The 19,258-nt window shown below is 33.5% G+C and overlaps 1 protein-coding gene across 8 annotated transcripts in view; it reads left to right on the top strand.

Annotated features, from left to right (window-relative positions):
- The window catches only part of EXOC5 (exocyst complex component 5), a 65,942-nt gene extending 51,468 nt beyond the window's left edge, over window positions 1-14,474 (top strand). For 6 of the 8 annotated variants that reach the window (XM_004370894.2, XM_023726221.1, XM_023726219.1 and 3 more), the window contains exons 13-18: window positions 3,036-3,144; window positions 6,643-6,763; window positions 8,287-8,373; window positions 11,422-11,530; window positions 11,702-11,917; window positions 12,566-14,474. In XM_004370894.2, the coding sequence (XP_004370951.1) occupies window positions 3,036-3,144; window positions 6,643-6,763; window positions 8,287-8,373; window positions 11,422-11,530; window positions 11,702-11,917; window positions 12,566-12,754 (831 nt within the window). In that variant the 3' untranslated portion in view covers window positions 12,755-14,474. Of the gene's footprint in view, window positions 1-3,035; window positions 3,145-6,642; window positions 6,764-8,286; window positions 8,374-11,421; window positions 11,531-11,687; window positions 11,918-12,565 lie in introns of those variants that run through there. The other 2 variants (XM_023726222.1, XM_023726223.1) reach the window with 2 other exon arrangements.
- Window positions 14,475-19,258: the final 4,784 nt, after the last annotated feature.

Raw genomic sequence — 19,258 nt, 5'->3', positions numbered from 1 at the left:
CTGTCAGTCACTTCCAAAGCACTAAATGCCATGCCCTAATGTATGAGGTTAGTATATAGGAATTTTGGTAAAATCATTCTGTCTCCAATTCAATTTGGAATATGTTAGACTATGAATCTTTGATGATAAGGAGAGGGAGTGCCTAGAAAATGGACATCTTAAAAATATTTATTCTTTTAGTCTATGAACACAGTTTATCAATTTATTTAGGTCTTCTTTAATTTTTCTCAGCTATGTTTTGTAATTTTCAACATCAAGGGTTTGTCCCTGAGTATTTCATATTTTTAATGTTGTTGTAAATGGCTTTTTTTTTCCTATTTCTATTTTTGATAGTTCATTGTTAGTGCAAGTGGTTAACAGGCTCAGCTGCTAACTGAAAGATTGGCAGTTCGTGTCCACCCAGAGGCACCTCCGAAGAAAGGCCTGGCTAACTACTTCTGAAAAACCAGCCATTGAAAACCTAGTGGAATACAGTTCTACTCTGACACACATGGGGTCACCATGAGTTGAAGTTGACTCAGCAGCAACTGGAAAAAAAATATATAGACATTCAATTAACTTTTTGTACTCTGCAACCTAACTAAAGTCACTGTTAGTTCCTGTACTCCACAACCTAACTAAACCCCCTTACTTGTTCTGGTAGCCTTTTTGTAGATTTCATGGAATCTTCTATATAGACTATCATGCCGTCTGCCAATAAAAGCAGTTTTACTTATTCTATAATTTGTTCTCTTCCTTGTTGCACTGGCTAGAACTTCCATTCCAATGTTGAATAGAAGTTGTGTGAGTAAACACCTTACATTATTCCTCATCTTGGGGTAATGCATTCAGTTTTTCATCATAATGCTAAACCAGTTGCCATCAAGTCAGTTCCGACTCATGGTGATGCCATATGAGTCAGAGGAGAATTGTGCTCCATAGGGTTTGATGCTAGGTGTAGGTTTTTCATAGATGCTGTTTATCAAGTTGAAAAGTTTTTATTCCTAGTTTTTTGAGTGTTTTTATAAGGATTAGATGTTGAATTTTGTCAAATGCTTTCTTCTTACTCAGTTACGATGGTGAATTATGTTGATTTTCAAAGGTTAACCTTTCATTCCCTTTGGTAAACCCTACTTTGTCATTATGTAGTATCCTGTTTATATTTTTGTTAGTTTAGGTTTGCTAAAATTTTGTTAAGAAGTTTTACATCTATGTTCATGAAGGGTATTGTGTTACAGTTTTTTTTTTTTCTCTTATAATGTCTTTTGTCTAGTTTTGATATCAGGGTAATGTGAGCTTCATAGAATGAGTCAGGAAGTATTTCCTTCTCTTCAGTTTTCTGGAAGAGTTTGTGTAGAGTTAGCATTATTTCTTCCTTAAATGCTTGATAAAATTCACCAGTAAAGTCATTTAAACCTGCAGTTTTCTTTGTGAGGGTTTTTAACTAAAAATCCAATTTCTTTAATAGATACGGGGCTATTCAGATTATCTACTTCTTTTTAAGTGAACTTTGGTAGTTTGTGTCTTTTAAAGAAGTTGTATATTTCATATAAGTTGTTGAATTTATTTTCGTAAAGTTGTTTGTAATATTTTCTTATTGTCCTTTTAATAACTATAGAATCTAACATGATGTCACCTCTTTTCACTTGTGATACTAGTAATTTTTGTCTCTTTTTCCTGATTAATCTGGCTAGAGGTTAATCATTTTTATTGATCTTCCCAAAGAACCAGCTTTTTTGGTTTTCATTGATTTTTTTCTCAGTTGTTTTTCTGTTTTGTATCTTACCAATTTCTACTCTTTATTTTTCTGCTAACTTGGGTTTCATCTACCTGTTTCTTAGCTTTTTAAGGTGGAAGATGAAGTCGTTAATTTGAGACCTTTTTTTCTAATATAGGTTTTTAGTCCTATAAATTTCCCTCTAAGTACTACTTTAGGTACATCCCACAAATTTTGATATGGTGTGTTTTATTTCATTCAAGTCAAAATACTTTTTAATTTCCCTTTTTTCTTTTGGCCCAAAGATGATTTCCCAAATAAAAAAACAACCGTTACTCTGGAGTCGATTTTGACTCATATCGACCCTATAGGACAGAGTAGAACTGCCCCATAAGGTTCCAAGGCTGTAATTTTTACAGAAGCAGACTGCCACATCTTTCTCCCATGGAGCAGCTGTGCATTAATTTAATTTCTAAATATTTGGGGAAATTTCAGATGTCTTTCTATTATAGACTTTATTGTGGTCAGGGAACATACTTTGTATGATGAAAATTCTTTTTTAAATTTATTGCAACTTGTTTTTTTTAGCCCTGATTATGGTCTATGTGGAGCCCTGGTGGCACAGTGGTTTAGAGCTCACTGCTGACCAAAAAGTCGGCAGTTCGAATCCACCAGCCACTCCTTGGAAACCCCATGGGGCAGTTCTAGTCAGTCCTGTAGGGTCGCTATGAGTCAGAATCAACTCATCAGCAGCGGGTTTGGCTTTGGTTTTTGTGGTTCATGTTTGTAACTATTCTTTGTGTTCTTGAAAAGAATGTGTATTCTGATGTTTTTGGGTAGAGTGCTCTATAAGTGTCAGGTAGATCCAGTTGATTGATAGTGTTGTTCAAGTCTTCTTTATCTTTAACTGATTTTCTTTGTATCTGTTCTATCAATTAAGTATGGATGTAAACAGGAGGAGGGTAAGAAATTGAATTTATTCCTTATGGCTTGTGAAGAAGGTACAGGCATTAGCTGAGCATCAGTGTACAAAGGAGGGAGGTAAGGGTTGGGGTAAAGAGACTGATGAGGGGTAAAGGTTGGGGTAGTTACTAAGAAGACCAGGACCAAATTAGTTTTATAATCAGTGGAAATTTAATGTGGGTTATAAACTTCTTAATCAACTCTCAGCTTTTTACATCAGATAATAAGTTTTACCTTCAGAGGGTGCATGAAAGTGAGTTGTCATCTTGATACCTAAAATACTGACTATGTCTTAATACGTATTGCTAAAAAAAAAAAGTTGGACTTTTTAAAAGGTGAACATGAGGAATGATGTATTTGTTTTTTGTTTTTAAAGCTTTCTGATCCTTCTGATTTACCAAGGAATGCCTTTAGAATTTTTACCATTCTTGTGGAATTTTTATGTATTGAGCATATTGATTATGCTTTAGAAACAGGACTTGCTGGTAAGTGTATTTGTGTTATACAGTGTGTTTAATGCCTTTTATCCTGCTTGGTTAAACTACGTTCATACTATTTTATATATAGTTGTTTCTGTATTTTGAATTCAGATAAGTACAATGAATAATGCTGTTTGAGCTTCTGTAATGTAAGGATTTGCCAGGTGCTGAAAGCTATGCAAAAGTCAGTTTCCTCATACTGTTTACATCCCGCAGGGCCTGGTAGGCTGTATAAGTCACTACAGTGTATGGTGGAATATATTACGATGTTGAGTTATAAAATGTCAAGGGAGCAGAAATGAAGATGAGAGCAATTCCGGTTGGGGGATTTGAGTAATGTATGGTTTAGAAAGGAAAATATTAAAAAATAAGCCTGGAAAGGAATAGGTTCATATTAAATTTATTTTGCTTTTAATCTTTCCAGTTTACTAGTATTAATAGGATAATAATCACCTCTCCCCTGGGTAACAGTCTTATTAATCCAATTGTCCACTGACCTCTCTACCTGGATATTCAGTGCATATCTCAAATTTAGCGTATCCACAATGAAACTCTTTCTCTTCCACCTGAATCTGTTCCTCTCCCATTCTTTGCCATCTCATTTAAAAGACAATACCATCTATCAGTTGCTCAAGTCCCAAACCCAGGAGTTTCCTTTCCTTCCTTTTCATCAATCCTGATAGCCAGTCTATCAGCACATCCTGTCAGTATATTTCCTGATGTAATTTACATTCATCTCTATAACCACTGATGCCACCGTAGTTTAAACACCCTCATCTCTCTCTGCTCCTGACTGATCTCAATGTGTCCATTCTTGCCTCCACAAATTACTGAGTCCACACAACTGCCAGTTTAATTATCATTCCCTTGTTTAAGACCCATGAGTGACTTCCCATTACTCTTATGGTCAAAACAACAACAAACTTTTTTACAAAGCCATGGTTTACAAGGCCCTCTGTGATCTGGCCTCTTACGTATTCATCCTTATTTCATATTGCATTTTCCCTTACTACCCCAGCCACTCTGGCTTTCATTCTTTTGACTCACTTAGGTCCTTTGCACTTGATGTTTTCCTGTCCCTTAAGCCCTTTTCCCTCTGCTCCTCTCGTAGCTGACTTTTCAACCTTCTACTCAGATGTCACCTTCTCAGGGAGGCCTTTGCTGATCACCTGAGCTAAAGTAGCCCTCTTCTTCCAGCCCAGTTACTCATTATCTCATCACTAAATTAACTTTTTTTCCTAGCACATACCACAGTGTAAAATTTTTCCAGTTAATTGTCTGCCTCCACTCACCAGAATTTATTTCATTCAGTACATACTTATTTTGTGCTTACTCCTGCACTCATGGAGCTTGAATTGTTGTGAAGACAGAGACAATAAACAAATGAATAGGAAGCACAATGAGGAAAAATAAAGCTGGGTAAGGGAATAGAAAATAGTAGTGAGGAGGTAGGACAGGGAGTTCAGGAGCAGAAGGCTTTTTTAGAAAGATGGTCAGAGAAGAAGGTCTCTCTGAGGACATATGAATCAGAGATCTCAATGAGGTTAAGGAGAAAGAATATTCTAGGAAGTGGGTAGAAATCTTATGTCTTATTCATTATCATATTCTAGTACCTAGAAACATATAGTAGATGCTCAGAAAATCTTTACTGAATATATATAACATCATTCTGTAAGGTTTCAAACATTGAAGCAAAATTACCTGAAGTTCACTCACTTGGCTCAACTGTGGTCTCTTACCCAACTTTTACGTAGTTACTCTCTTGATGTAGATGGGCATTTGTATCCTGCTTTTCTTTACTTAATTGCAGCAGATCCTTGACATCATGTATTTAACATTTGCCATTTGCAAATGACTTAATGGTCCATAACGTGGTAATTTGTACTGGGATAATAAAACTCATCTCAAAGATGTGATGAAGATGAAAGAACATAATGAGTAAAAATTAATTGACATCAATTTGAATCTGTGTGTTATGAAGAATTTGTTATTTAGCTAGTATGGGAACTTAGTATCTTCATTTTAATAGTAATATTCTCAATTTGGAAGGGCTTAGGAAATTTCTTTATAGAATGGAAAGGTTCCTTATGTTCATAAGCATACTCCATGCAGCTATTTAGTTAGTAGCCATTGTCATGATTTCTGATGATTGCATAAAGTTCTGTTGTACACATATATTCTAGTGTTTACCATTTTCTATTACTAGACATCTTGATTCTTTTCAGTTTTTGGTAAACGATGCTACATTATAGAACTTCAAGTGCTTTCCTTATTTTGAATTATTTCCTTTGGATAAAATACCAGGTTTAACTGTGTTATAAAGATTTTTAAGAATTTGATACATATAAACTTCCTAAAGTTCTTTTTATAGTTTTTAAAATCAATTTACATTGCTATTGGCATGTACAAGTGTACCAGTTTTTCTGCATTCCTTTGAAAATTCTTTAAAAATGTAAATAATTTAGTGGTTAAAAACATGTATCAATATTGCCTTGATTTTCATTTCTTTCATTAATAGAAAAGATTAGTATTTTCTGTATATGTGTTGATTTTATTTTTTTCTCTTAAGTTTGTGTTAGAGCCTTTAAATTGGTGATTGTGTCTTTCGTGAGAGAAAAAAACCTTTGTTTTCCATTTTTAAAACTTTGAAAAAATCACCATCTTATAAAAGATCTATAGTTATACTTTTATTTTCTCATTTGCTGGTAATATTTTGCCTAGTCTGTTATGCCTTTTAATGTTAGCCATAAACATGAACATCTAGAGCTAAAAAGAACCTTAGAGTTTATTACTTTTTTACAAAAAAGAAGAAACTGAAATTTAGAGAGCTCAGCTGACTCTTGAGGTCAGAATGTGGAATGCTTTAATGCCATGCTGAAAATCAATAATTTATTCTGTCAATAATGAGGAGACTTTAAGGATTTTTGAGGAAAGAGTGGAGAGCCCAGTGAGTGAAATATTTAAGCATAAGTTTGGACGTATTACTACGGCAGCATACTCTCTCTCTCTCTCATTCGCTCACTCACTCAAACACACTAAAGAGACTCAAACCAGGGACACAAATAAGAAAATTAGCTGTTATCAGAGATAATGAGGTCTGGTTTTAAGAAAAATAGTGGAAGTGTATTCATGGTTCATGTGAATCATTGGGTACCAGAGGAGGGGAAAGACGAAGGAGAAGGTAGAGTCCAAGATGGTCCGTGTATTGATCTTTATGATTTGGTTTATAAGCAAATCATGAAAACTGAGTAGATGGTGAAAATTTGGTATAAAAATAACTTTGGATCTACTTTTATTAAGATATTAACAAGCTTAATTTTACTCTTCTTTCCACAAAAGTATAATTATTGATTTATTAAAACAACCATTATTTTTATCCATGTTACATGTAAACCCACATTCTTTTTTCTGTTGCCACAAAGAATTTCTGCAGTATGATTTTAACATACTTGTTTATATGTGTGTGTGTGTATATATATATATATATATATCTTCCAATTTTAGGAATTCCTTCTTCAGATTCTAAGAATGCAAATCTCTATTTTTTGGATGTTGTGCAACAGGCCAATACTATTTTTCATCTTTTTGACAAGCAATTTAATGATCACCTTATGCCACTAATAAGGTTAGTCAAAAGCTCTGATTTTCATTGGTATTTCAATGAATATTATAGCATTGGACTTATACTAAATACCTTTTGTTAATTATAAAAGTAAAACATGCTCATAAAAACTTCAAATAGGACAAGAAGGTGTGAAATAAAATGTAAAAGTTATTTTCCTTCTTCTTGCCTTCCTGTTTCTTCTTCCTACTGTGGTATTTGTTTTGGTGTATTTGGAAACACTGAATCTGTCATAAACCTAAATCTGATGTGTAAGAAGACCTCTAGTTCAGTGAAATCAAGCACATTTGACACCCTTCAAAAGATTCAACAGTTACAGTCGTCTTGTACCTACTGTTAAATAAAAAAAGACAAAAATTTTATGAGATTAGTAAGACTCATTTTATGAGTAAGTAAGCTTTGATTTATATCTTCACATCAATGTATAGGAACTTTTAAAATGTGAGGATTAAATAAGGTAGTATATATAAGAACATGCTTTACAAAGTTACATGCTTTGAAAGGAATCTTTGAGAATTTACTTTTTAAAGAGGTGTTTTGCCACGTAGTAAAGAATTTGCATAATTATTAGCATGATATATCCCTTAACATTTTGGGTGATTTTGACATTTAGGTAGCATTCAGAAGGCAAATATGATTGTCAGATTTGTTTGTTTGTTTTTTTTTTTGTAATTTGGATAAACTAAATACAACTGAATTGGCTGTTAGCTTCCAAATTTTAACCTGCATGATTTAGTATTTTCTTGATTGATGATACCCTGTAACTTTTCTTATTATTATACCAGATATTTAGGAGCCCTGGTAGTACAACGGTTAAGCACTCAGCTGCTAACAGAAAGGTTGGCAGTTCATATCCCCCCAGAGGCTCCACAGGAGAAAGACCTGGTGATCTGTTTTCATAAAGGTTAATGCCTAGAAAATCACATAGGGCAGTTCTACTTTGTCTCAAGGGTTGCTGTAAGTTGAAATTGACTCGACGGCGCGTAATAACAACAACCCCAAAACCCAAGCCCATTGCCGTCGAGTTGATTCCAACTCATAGGACCCTATAAGACAGAGTAGAACCACTCCATTGGGTTTTTAAGGAGCGGCTGGTGAATTCAAACTGCCAACCTTTTGGTTAGCAGCCTGAGCACTTAACTACTGTGCCACCAGGGCTATAACAACAACATCAACATCATACCAGATATTTAGTTACAGGGGAAACCAAATAATTCCAAAATTTAAAAATCAAATATAGATATTCTTAAGGAATATCTCCTTAGAAATGAGAATGACAAATCTAAGTGTTCCTCCTCCCTCTTTTTAAATAGGTTAATTTTTCCTAATATGACTATTGTAATGATTTGGGCATAATGAATACTAAATAATTACTACTTATATTCTTTATTATATGCTTCTTGGATTTAGGAAAAATTGAAATAATGTATATTTATGTATATGTGTTTATAAATGTATAAGAGTACATTATGTATGTGAAAAACTTTTAGAAGTAACGTGGTTTCTTCCCTTAATATATTCAATAGCTCTTCTCCTAAGTTATCGGAATGCCTTCAGAAGAAAAAAGAAATAATCGAACAAATGGAGATGAAATTGGATACTGGCATTGATAGGCAAGTTGCTAGTTTATGTTTTCTTCTGGATTTTTTTTTTAATTGTAAAAACACTATCATAGCATCATTAAAACAATTTTTAAAAGAAAAAATATCTTATTTCCACAGTCATGCTATAACAGTTGATTTCACTTTCATATATTGCTTTCATTCCTTATTAGAATATTATTTTTATTATATTCCCGAGTTTATTATTTCTAAAAGTAAGCTTGTTTAGATTTTCTTTTAAACCAGATTCAGTTGAAAACCTTTTTGTATGCCTCCCTCAACACACACGCACGCACGCGCACACACACACACATATACTCTCTCTCTCTCATTCTCTCACTCACTCAAACATACTCCAGACGCCTTAAAAAATTGGCATATAACATGAAGGATTTCATTTTTATTTAGAATTTTTAGGCTTATGTATGAGGTGTTTTAAATTAATAATTATGTTCTCTAAAAGTAAGTTCTGTTAAGTGGGTGCAAACTCTACACACAACAATTTTTTATAATGTTTATTGTAGTTACTTACTTACCTTTTTATAGTATAGAGCATGGGTCTCTATCTTTTTGAGACAGTGGCCAAATGTGCAGCACACACTTGTGAGTTTATATTTATTGATGATGATATTAGCTACCATTTATTGAGCATTTCCTATGTGCTAGCCACAGTGCAAGAACCTTTACCTATATTATTCATGTATTAGGTAGGAACTATTATTTCCATTTTACAGGAATGGAGGCTTAAAGAAAGTAAGTAATTTGTACAAGATCAGCCCATGCTACTAAAGTTTGGGTATTTCTTTTTTATTTGCTGTAATTCTACTCCTTTCTCTTCTCCTCAAGAAAGCATATTTGAATGCAAGTTAGTGACAGTACTGTTACAAGGATAACCTGGAATTCTCTAATTTACAAAAAAATTAAATAATTTTTACTTTATTGATAGTAACAAAATACTTGCAACTTATCTCCCAAATTGATTTTAGTACCAAGGTGCTAAAGTAATAATAAAGGGAAGAAAAACAAAATAGAATAAAACTGGAAAAAGTAAGAATATTATAGAATTAAGTATTTCAACCAGTATACTGGAGAATTATGTGCATACAGGAATCCTAAAAATTGGTTTTTCCCTTTGTTTTTAGTTAGAACCACATTAGATTATACATACATAGAACAATTCATTCAACACATTATATTTATACATTTTATGTACGTAAACATGTAATACGTTATAATCATCACTGCCAAGAACTATGTGTTTTCCTAAGTTAAATCCTTTATATTAAAAAACGTAAGCCCATTTCTTCTTGCTTCACCTCAGAATACCTGAAAATCATTTTCGAGGACGCAGGGAGGTTGGATACATTAAGCTTTCAAAAATATGTGAAATATCTGTTTCCTAGTTTTCTTCTTTATAAATTGGACCCTTTTTTTCATCTTTCTGTTTAGTCTGCAAATCTTTGCATTAGTTAATACACTGAAGGCACAGTGATCTCTAGAGGTCACTTATGTTTATGTGCGAACCTCTAATTCTTCCGTATCCATGTACCATAAGTCATGAGGTGCACTCAGTATTCACCTGCATCCCTGCTAATACATTCAGACCAGTATTAATCTACTGTTAGGCTGGAACTCTTTTGCCTTTGAATCTCACATAATCTAGTTACACCATCATATTCCCTTTCTTATTGCTGTTGTCTATCAATCATTTATGTCAGCCTGCTACATTTAATAAGGATTTGGCACCTCACTCACAGCCTTTTTTGTTTTTTTTTTATCATTGTACTTTAAGTGAAAGTTTACAATTCAAGTTAGTCTCTCATACAAAAATTTATACGTACATCGTTATGTGACCCTAATTGCTATCCCTATACTGTGACAGCACACTCCTCCTTTCCACCCCTAATTTCCTGTGTCCATTCAACCAGCTCCTGACCCTCTCTGCCTTCTCATCTCACTTCCAGACAGAAGCTGCCCGTTTAGTCGCATGTATCTACTTGAGCTAAGAAGCACATTCTTCACAAGTATCATTTTATGCCCCACAGTCCAGTCTAATCTTTGTCTAAAGAGTTGGTCTCAGGAATTGTTTTAGTTCTGGGTTGACAGAGAGTCCGGGGCCATACTTCCTGGGGTCACAACCTTTCTTTTAACCTTAATTCTTAGGTTATTTCCTGGTTCAGGTGAGTGACTCATTCATTGTCTTGATTATCTCCACTTTAGCTCTCCACTCCCATGCCCCACTGGACCTTGTTATGATTGTTAATAAAAGCCTTGAGTGTGAATATCCCACTCTGTGTTCACAACCTCCTTTTAGTCCAACTTCTTATTTCTCCATATATCAATTTGCTGACTTCAACAGGCCCTCAAGACCTTGGTATCTTCATCTTCTGCCAGTCTATTACCCTTTTGCTAGCTTTACTTCATTATTGTACTTAGATCACTTGACCCATTTCTTGAATTACTCCCTCAGAAATACCTTAAAATCTATTTTCTTCAACCACAACTGCCTTATGGACCTTAAACTCTGGATCAGTGCAGTTTCTTTTATTCCCATAGCTGGATGGCTGATTGCTGTTGGAGAATATCACATGTATATTGGTGCCATTACAGATTCATGCCCTCATTTCTCAGCTCAGTCTTCAGTACCACGTGTCCATCCTCCTGCATTTCCTTAGACAGTGAGATTCATGTTCCTCTCATCTGCCATTCTTCAAGAAGCCCTCTGTCTTCCCACCTTCCTAAGCATTCTTTCTATATAATTTTACCTTTGAAGATTCTTAGGTGTTAAGAAAATAGTGACAAGTTTCTAAGGTCTTTAATACTGTCTTAAGTATAAAGTATTGGACAAATGAATCTTTGTCCTCTTTTTTGAGCAGGAAGATGATAAAGCCAAGAGCTCTTTGATATCAAGACCTACAATTTACTTTTCGAAAATCTAAAACAATAGCAAAAATGTTTTAGGGTGATATGAAATTAAATATTAATTTAACTTAGTATAAATAATGTAAATAAAAATAAATATAACTTAAATGGATCATATATGTTGTTTTAATTATCTAGGACATTAAATTGTATGATTGGACAGATGAAGCATATCTTGGCTGCAGAACAAAGGAAAACAGATTTTAAGCCAGAAGATGAAAACAATGTTTTGATTCAGTATACTAATGTAAGTAAAATGATTCCATTTGCTAGTAAGAATACCTGCTTTATTAATGTCTTGGTTAGCTCTTAAGGTCTTTTTTTAATACCTGGAGATTAAATGAGAAACTACATGTATTTTCTCTTTAGTTAGACTGGTAAATATTTCTATATAATAAGTATAGAAAAAATTTTACAGGCTTGTGTTAAAGTTTGTGCTTATGTAAGAAAACAAGTGGAAAAGATTAAAAATTCCATGGATGGGAAGAATGTGGATACAGTTTTGATGGAACTTGGAGTACGTTTTCATCGACTTATTTATGAACATCTTCAACAATATTCCTACAGTTGTATGGGTGGCATGTTAGCAATTTGTGATGTAGCTGAATACAGGAAGTGTGCCAAAGACTTCAAGGTATGTACACACAAACATCAAGCTTGCAGATAGGCTCAGGAATATAAGTGAGACCATTAAAAATCTGTATTGACTTATAATAATTAGTGAAAAATGTATAACTCTTGTAGATGTTGTAGTGAGATGGCTTTAACACATTTATACTCGGAAAAGTGCTGTTCCAGTCACATTTTCAATATTAACAGTTTTGCTTCGTGCTTTATTTTGGACAAGGCGTTATCTCATTTCCACAGCCCAGATGGCTTTGTTGACTTCCATGGCTAATACCGTATATGTTACACATCAGAAAATTGTATGTTCTTTCATCATGTACATCTCTCTCTGATCATTTTTCCCTAAGCTTTCAATTATTTCTTAAAAATGCTATATTAGTCATAACTAGTCCTATGAAAGTATAACTAATTGTTATTATTGAAGAAAACTCATATATTATTAATCTTTGCAAAAGATTATAATGAGTGTATGTAACTTCTGAAATCTTTGAGTATTAAAACTTCAGGAACTTTAAAAAATTCTCATCTACTGAACTACCACTTTAGTTAAGTCCTGACTGACAGAATATAAGTGAAAAGAATCTACAAACTAATTAGAAAACTGGAAATCATTTTGTTTCAATGTTATTTTTCTGTTCCTCCTCCTTCATTTCAGATTCCACTGGTATTACAGCTTTTTGATACTCTGCATGCACTTTGCAATCTTCTGGTAGTTGCCCCAGATAATTTAAAGCAAGTCTGTTCAGGAGAACAACTTGCTAATCTGGACAAGAACATACTTCACTCCTTCGTACAACTTCGTGCTGACTATAGATCTGCCCGCCTTGCTCGACATTTCAGCTGAGATTGAATTTACAAGGGAAATGTATTGTACTTTGGCAGGCTTTGATCGGTAGGAAGCACAGGAGATTCTTTGTGACACAGCCAACATTTTATGGAATAATGACTCTTTGGAAGAAAACAGCAGCCATACTTACCCTTGAAATCTTATTTGAAATTTGGACACCACTAGCCGTATTTCTTTTTTCCCCTCAAGTTAAATTTTTATTCCGTTCTTGAACTTACAAATTTCAAAATCTGTGAAATTACATGTCACTGTTTTCATCCTGGAAAATGTTGGTGTCAGAAGGCAAATGAGACATTACCAATGTTTTGGTTCTTCTTCTCTAACATACTCTATTCGGAAATGTCACCGTCCCATTTTTGCATTAATGGTGAAATACAGCAAAACTGTATTTACTCTTCATCAATTTTTAATTACCTTTTCAGCACTGGCAATGGTTAATTTATTTTAGGGTTTCCTAAAGAATTTTTTGCCTCTTTCAAGGGGTTAGCAATTTTGCATAATTTCTGTAGTTGGCTGAGCTTTTTCTGGGGTGCGACAATAATAATGTTCCAAGAAAAATGTTATAAACTAAACTAGAATGATTAAATATTTTATGTAGATATTAGGAGTGGATCAGAATACAGCTGCTTTCTGGGTAAAACTACAAAAGTTTGCTATTATTTGGTAAACAGATTTTAAGCCAACTCTAACAAGAAATGAAACCACCTTGTTTTGTATTTCACTTAAGATGAAGAGGACATTAATTAAAGGGCCATACTTATTCATTATTTTAATATTACAGGGGAAGTTAAAAGGTGAGGTATAGTCTAAATGTGATGAGAAATATTGACAGTGTTTAGCAACAATGCAATCCTTTAAGACTTCTATCTTAATGCTAAATTTGAATAAGATGGGATGGTTAAACATGCAGGTAATCTTCTATTTTAAGAGGAATTTAGAACTGTTAGATAACATTTTGTTTGGAGATGAGCTTTGCAAAACTAGTTGCTTTTCATATCTGTAGTTTCTGTCATTGTCTTTCTCAAAGCATTTCTGAAATGACTCCTGTTGGATGTAGTTAATTGAACTGGCTTAATATGGTGACAGAATAAATCAGTTATAAAATTTTAAACATCAAGTGGAAATTTAGAAAGGCTGTGATTCTATAAGCTCCATAACCTTGCTCTGCAAGAGTGCATTCTAAACTGTATGTAGTGTTTCAGCTTCCATTGTGTTCTTGTTCATAGTCTTCTAGGAACACATAAACTTTAATGTTCAATTCATTCTTGACTTTTTTTTTCAAATGTAGGCTTTTGAGCCTAATTTTGGAAAACTGTTTTTCTTCTAAAAATCTGTTTCTAACTGGTCATCAGCTTTACCAAACTTCCAGGTCCGGAGCTAGCTACCGTTTAAGTTACTATCGAATGAATTTTCTTCATTTTCTGTTTAACCCAGTGTTATCAGGGTAGGCAAGGGAAGTGAAGTATGCCAACTTCTGTCAAAACGTGGAAATCATGGTGGCTTTAGAACTAGGCTGTCTAGTTTTCTAGTCCTTACCTAAGGGAGAGCCAGAACAGATTTTAGAAGCTAGAGAAAGTCATGCTTGTACTATTGCCATTTTAGAGAGCTCTGATGTGAATTCAAATTATACCTCTGTTACTTAAAGCCAACAATTTTAAGGCAGTAGTTTTACTGGCCATTTGAACTCTTTGTAACAAACAGTGTCGATTTGTAAAAATCTCAAATAAAACATGAAATAACATTTTAAGACTTCCAAATCAGAGAAGTGCTTCAAATTGTTTTGTTTGGATTCATTTTAAAAATGTAAAGCATATACTGTTACTTAGATATTTTGTTTATTATTATATCCATGCTTGAGTTCTGTGCAGTATTTTCCATTATGTCCATTGGCAGGGCAGTGACAAAGAAAACTCGTAAGTGAATACTTAGAAGTGTTAACATTATTGTTCAATAAACAAATTCCCTCTAATTGGGTTTTTTTTTTTTCCGTTTCACTCCATTTTTATATTTTAAGGATATCCATACTGAATTCTATAAATCATTTTTATTTAAATATTTAAGATGGTCCTTATTTCTTTTTTTAAAAGAAAAACACTTGACTATATAACCAAGATTAGAAATTTAACCTAAATAGACTGTTTTTCTCTAAGAAAAAAAAAAAAGTGTTCTGTGAAGCAATATGCATTCTTTGTATTCAGATATTTAGTTTTCATATTTATAGCCATCAGAAAATTTTGCCCCAAATTTATGACTCAAGATGATCACTAAGTAAATTGTATTTCAGTATGTACATGGTAAAATTTTAAGTAGAGATAATGAAGCTTGGGATATTAGTTAACTGTAACCAACATTTAAATAGGAAGAATCTTTGCAGTATTCCACAGTTCCAGATGAGCTAACATGAAATATTTAATAATGTGTTGAACATTGAAAACATGATCTAAAACACTGGATTTTCTTCCTCAAAACTTGAGTACGTTACGTTCACATATAATAAAATGAATAAAGTTTTATGTGTACACAAAGTGAAATACAGAACACAGACCTAAAAAGGAAGTCTAGCTTCTATAAACTATGATGATTGAAAATGATACTCAACCAGAGTAGATGAGTAGCCTTCACAAAGAATTATGAAATAATAGCTGGATAAATCTTCAGATAGGTGACTGTCTGACCATTCCAAGACAATTATTGGCTTCTTTTTGAGGATCACCATGGTTGCAAGACCCTAGGATTGTCCTTGTTTTGAAAAGAGCCTCTAAAATAGGTTAATTTATGATATATTTTAGACCATTTTATTTCCCCTTTCACTTTCAAATATTTCACTTTCTGGCCCACATTGAAATAATTATCAGTCAGTAGATCAATTCCAAATGGAGAATTTACTGCTGTTAAAATGCTTTTTCTCACCTATGATAGTGACTGTTTAACAAGTATCCAGGTAAAGGGATTTTGGTTTTCTGAAGTATCACAAAACTCCTTGTAGTGGTCTTGTTTATAAGGTAGTGCCTAGGAATACTTGAACTGTATGTGAGAGCCAGCAAGGTTCACTCAGTGGATAATTTGTTGGTGACTAAAAAAACTTGCACCTGAGAGACTTTTTTTTAAGTGTGAAAATATGCGTACTACCTGCACATTGCCCACTGATTTCTCAAAAGTGTGAGCTGTTTCCTAGAAGCATACTAAATTCTCCTGATATCTATGGAGAATTTGATATACAAAGCATATTGTGTGCTTTCATCCAATTTAACTATATTTAGTTCTTGTACTAGTACCTCTCTTCTTGAGAAGATCTGTTCAGTAATATATTGTGTACTTTGGAAGTATAGGCCAATCCATATGGTTAAAATAATTCTACATGAAATAAGTCAAAAATATTTTTTCTTTTAATGCATAATAAAGATAATTACACCTACTTCTCACTTATTGACTGTCTTGTTATCTGACATTTCACATTTACAACAATAGTAAACAATCTACTATCCAACTATTTTGTGCATCAACGACGTACGTCTGGCAGTAACAGACACTGAGGTGTGAGGCGAGAGTAACGCTGGCTGTTAAGGTTATGTGTCAGTGGTTTGGCAGTTATATAATGATGTAATTTGGAGGTTATGTAGTGGTGTAGTCATCCTCCATTTTCACATAATGACCTAGTATTTGGAACCTGACCATGTCGATAAGTGAGGAGTGGGTGTATAGCTACATTCGTTGGCATAAGCCCCAGGCACTATACCAAGGCCTTTGCATATATTATCTCATTTGATTCTAAAACAGCCTTAGGAGTTGGATACTGTCATCTCCATTTGACAGATGAAAAACCTGAACATAGAAAGTTAAGGAGACATGCTCGAGGCCTACAGCTAGTAAGAAGTTCATCTTGAAACCTAAATCTTTCTAATTCATTCATGATCTGTACACTATCCTTATGTGACATTAAATAGATCCTTTAGTTTGATAGAGTCATTAGTTTTGCTTGATCTAATTTTCTTTTTCATCCAGTGTTCTCATTGTAGAGTTTAGATTATGAAATTGGTCTACAGGTCAGTATCTAATTTACTATTGGATTTTTTTTTCAATTTGTCCGATGTGTGGTCGTACTTTTTAAATTTGGTTTTTAAAATTTTGTGAGTGGTCATGAAATTTTAATTGAATATTAAGTTTGAACCAAACAGAAATCTGTGCATCAAAAAGTTCTCTCTTAATGAGTATTATTTTATATAGTCATAGTACTGTTTCTGTTTTATTATTTTCAGAATAGAAAGAGTCCAAGTATTTTGTACCATGTCATCGTAAATAACAACCTTGGAAGAAATGAGGGTATCAGTATTTGTACCTTCAAAAACAGACTATTTTAAATGCCATGAGTTTGAAATTCTGTTAAATATTTAGTGCATTGGTAATTTTTAAATGGCTAATGCTGAAGTGAAAATGTAGGGCAAAATGTACTCAGTGATATTAACACCAGTAGTTATTTTCATGTAATCAAAAATTGCATGTTAAAGTTTTTTTAAACTTGCCTTAACTCTTATTTCTACCATTGATCAAACATTTGTCTTACCAAATTTATGGGAAAAAAAAATCCTCAAGTGTGTTGGGAGAGAAACATTAGAGAATAAGAATTTTAATTGATGATTTGGAGCTGCTAGTCTGATAACCCTGCACTTGAACAAGATTTATAGTTTTAAACTAGGCCATATATACTTTATCATTGTTATTTGGTAGGTACCAGTAAACTTTAGTTCTTGTGATTAAGAATCTACTTTTGGGGAGGGAGACAAATAATTAAACATACTTCCTCATTTTTGAAGTGGTTTTTGAAGGTTGCAGTCAGCCTCACCATACAAAGCCACATACAGCAAACAACCTAAGGAAAATCATTTATTCAGAAGGCATCAATTTGTGCTAGACAGCAGTGATGCATTACAAATATATAATTATTTGCCCTAACATTTGAGCAGCTGGAATGGATTAGAATATGGTCAACATTATGCTGCCGCTAACATGTATTTTTCTATATTAATATGTACTGTGCAACATACATTAAAATTGTCAATAATTCATTTTAGTGAAGATACTAATATTTATATTACTGTGTTTAAGAGACAGTATCCAGCTGAGCCACTTTTAATTTAAAAGTGTGAAACGAATTAAGTTTACCTTCAAAAACCACTTAAATTACTTCATAATCAGTAGAAGGTCAGTAAGCCATAGAATTATCAGTAACTAGTAACTTACTAGGAGGCTAGGTAAAAAATATGAAGGTTTAAGGTTGGGGGTAGGAATGTGGAATGAGTAAATTAAAGTTTCATTTATAGCTCAGATGAGTGACTTCACCATTGGCAATCTTAAAGGAAAGAAAATGTCTTACCCTTTCCAGTGTATCTCAATAAACCAAGCCTGAAGATTGGACAGAACCACCTCCAAGAAACTGATCTCCAATGGTGGACTTTCAAATTTTTTAGATTAAATTTTGAGGGATAGAGAGGCTTCCTAATGCCCTATAATTTTAAATAGGCAGGTTCCTTTGAATGAGAATATCCCTTTTTACCTGCCTGTCATTTTAATCTTTTTACTGTGGGTAACTTTGTTTCCTTTGAACTCTGGCTCTTTGTGGTGGCAATTCTATTAAATCTGTGACTTTTTGCTATAAAAAAATGTTGTCCAATGGAATCTGGATGATGCTGACCTAAAGAAAACTGTGAAATTACATCTGAGTATATTGTTTGTAAATACTATATGCTGTTTAGAGAATAATATGGGGGTAAAGTATGTGGAAATACTTTTTACAAGGAGTAATACTAAGTGCCTGTATATTACAGTAAAACCTGCGAAAGCCAGAACCTGTTTAAGGCAGAAGGAAACTTGTCAGAGAAGCAAAACTCAAATATTTTCCGCTAAGCCGAGCAATAGAAAAGTGGTAAGACTGTACCCTGTCAAAGGTGGAAAACTTGCGAGACCTGGAAAAATAAGGCAGTCCCGTCGAGTGCAGCCTCTCAGGTTTTACTGTAGTATTCTCCAATAGAATGTATTTTCAATTTTTGCCACAAGGGGGAGAAGTTATTTTTATGGTATTATCTACATTTTTGTTTGATATTAAAAATAGAATTCACATGGCTTCTTTCTACTGACGAGAACCTTACCTAAGAACACGTCACTATCCTGATTAAGAGGGTGCATGTGTGCGTATTTAAATCAAATTCTAAAAGGTGTGAGAAAAATTTCTGGGGGAATTAATGGCAAAACTAAAAGAGTTCTGAAGAACACATATATGCATAGTGGATATAGGAGTTGCACTAAGTTCATCATAATTGAAATTATGCTTTTTAGCATTATTTCTCTCATTTAATTCCTTTATCAACTCTTTGAGTTAAAACATATGAATCTATTAATTAGTTTTCTGCATTCTGCTTTTTTTTTTTTTTTTTAATATTTTTTGTACTTCAGGTGAAGGCTTACAGAACAGATAGTTTCTCATGTAACAGTAACACACATGCTGTT

The sequence above is a fragment of the Trichechus manatus genome, unplaced genomic scaffold (assembly GCF_000243295.1).
Source record: "Trichechus manatus latirostris isolate Lorelei unplaced genomic scaffold, TriManLat1.0 scaffold00010, whole genome shotgun sequence".
Taxonomy (NCBI): domain Eukaryota; kingdom Metazoa; phylum Chordata; class Mammalia; order Sirenia; family Trichechidae; genus Trichechus; species Trichechus manatus.
This window is presented reverse-complemented; position numbering and strand designations above follow the sequence as displayed.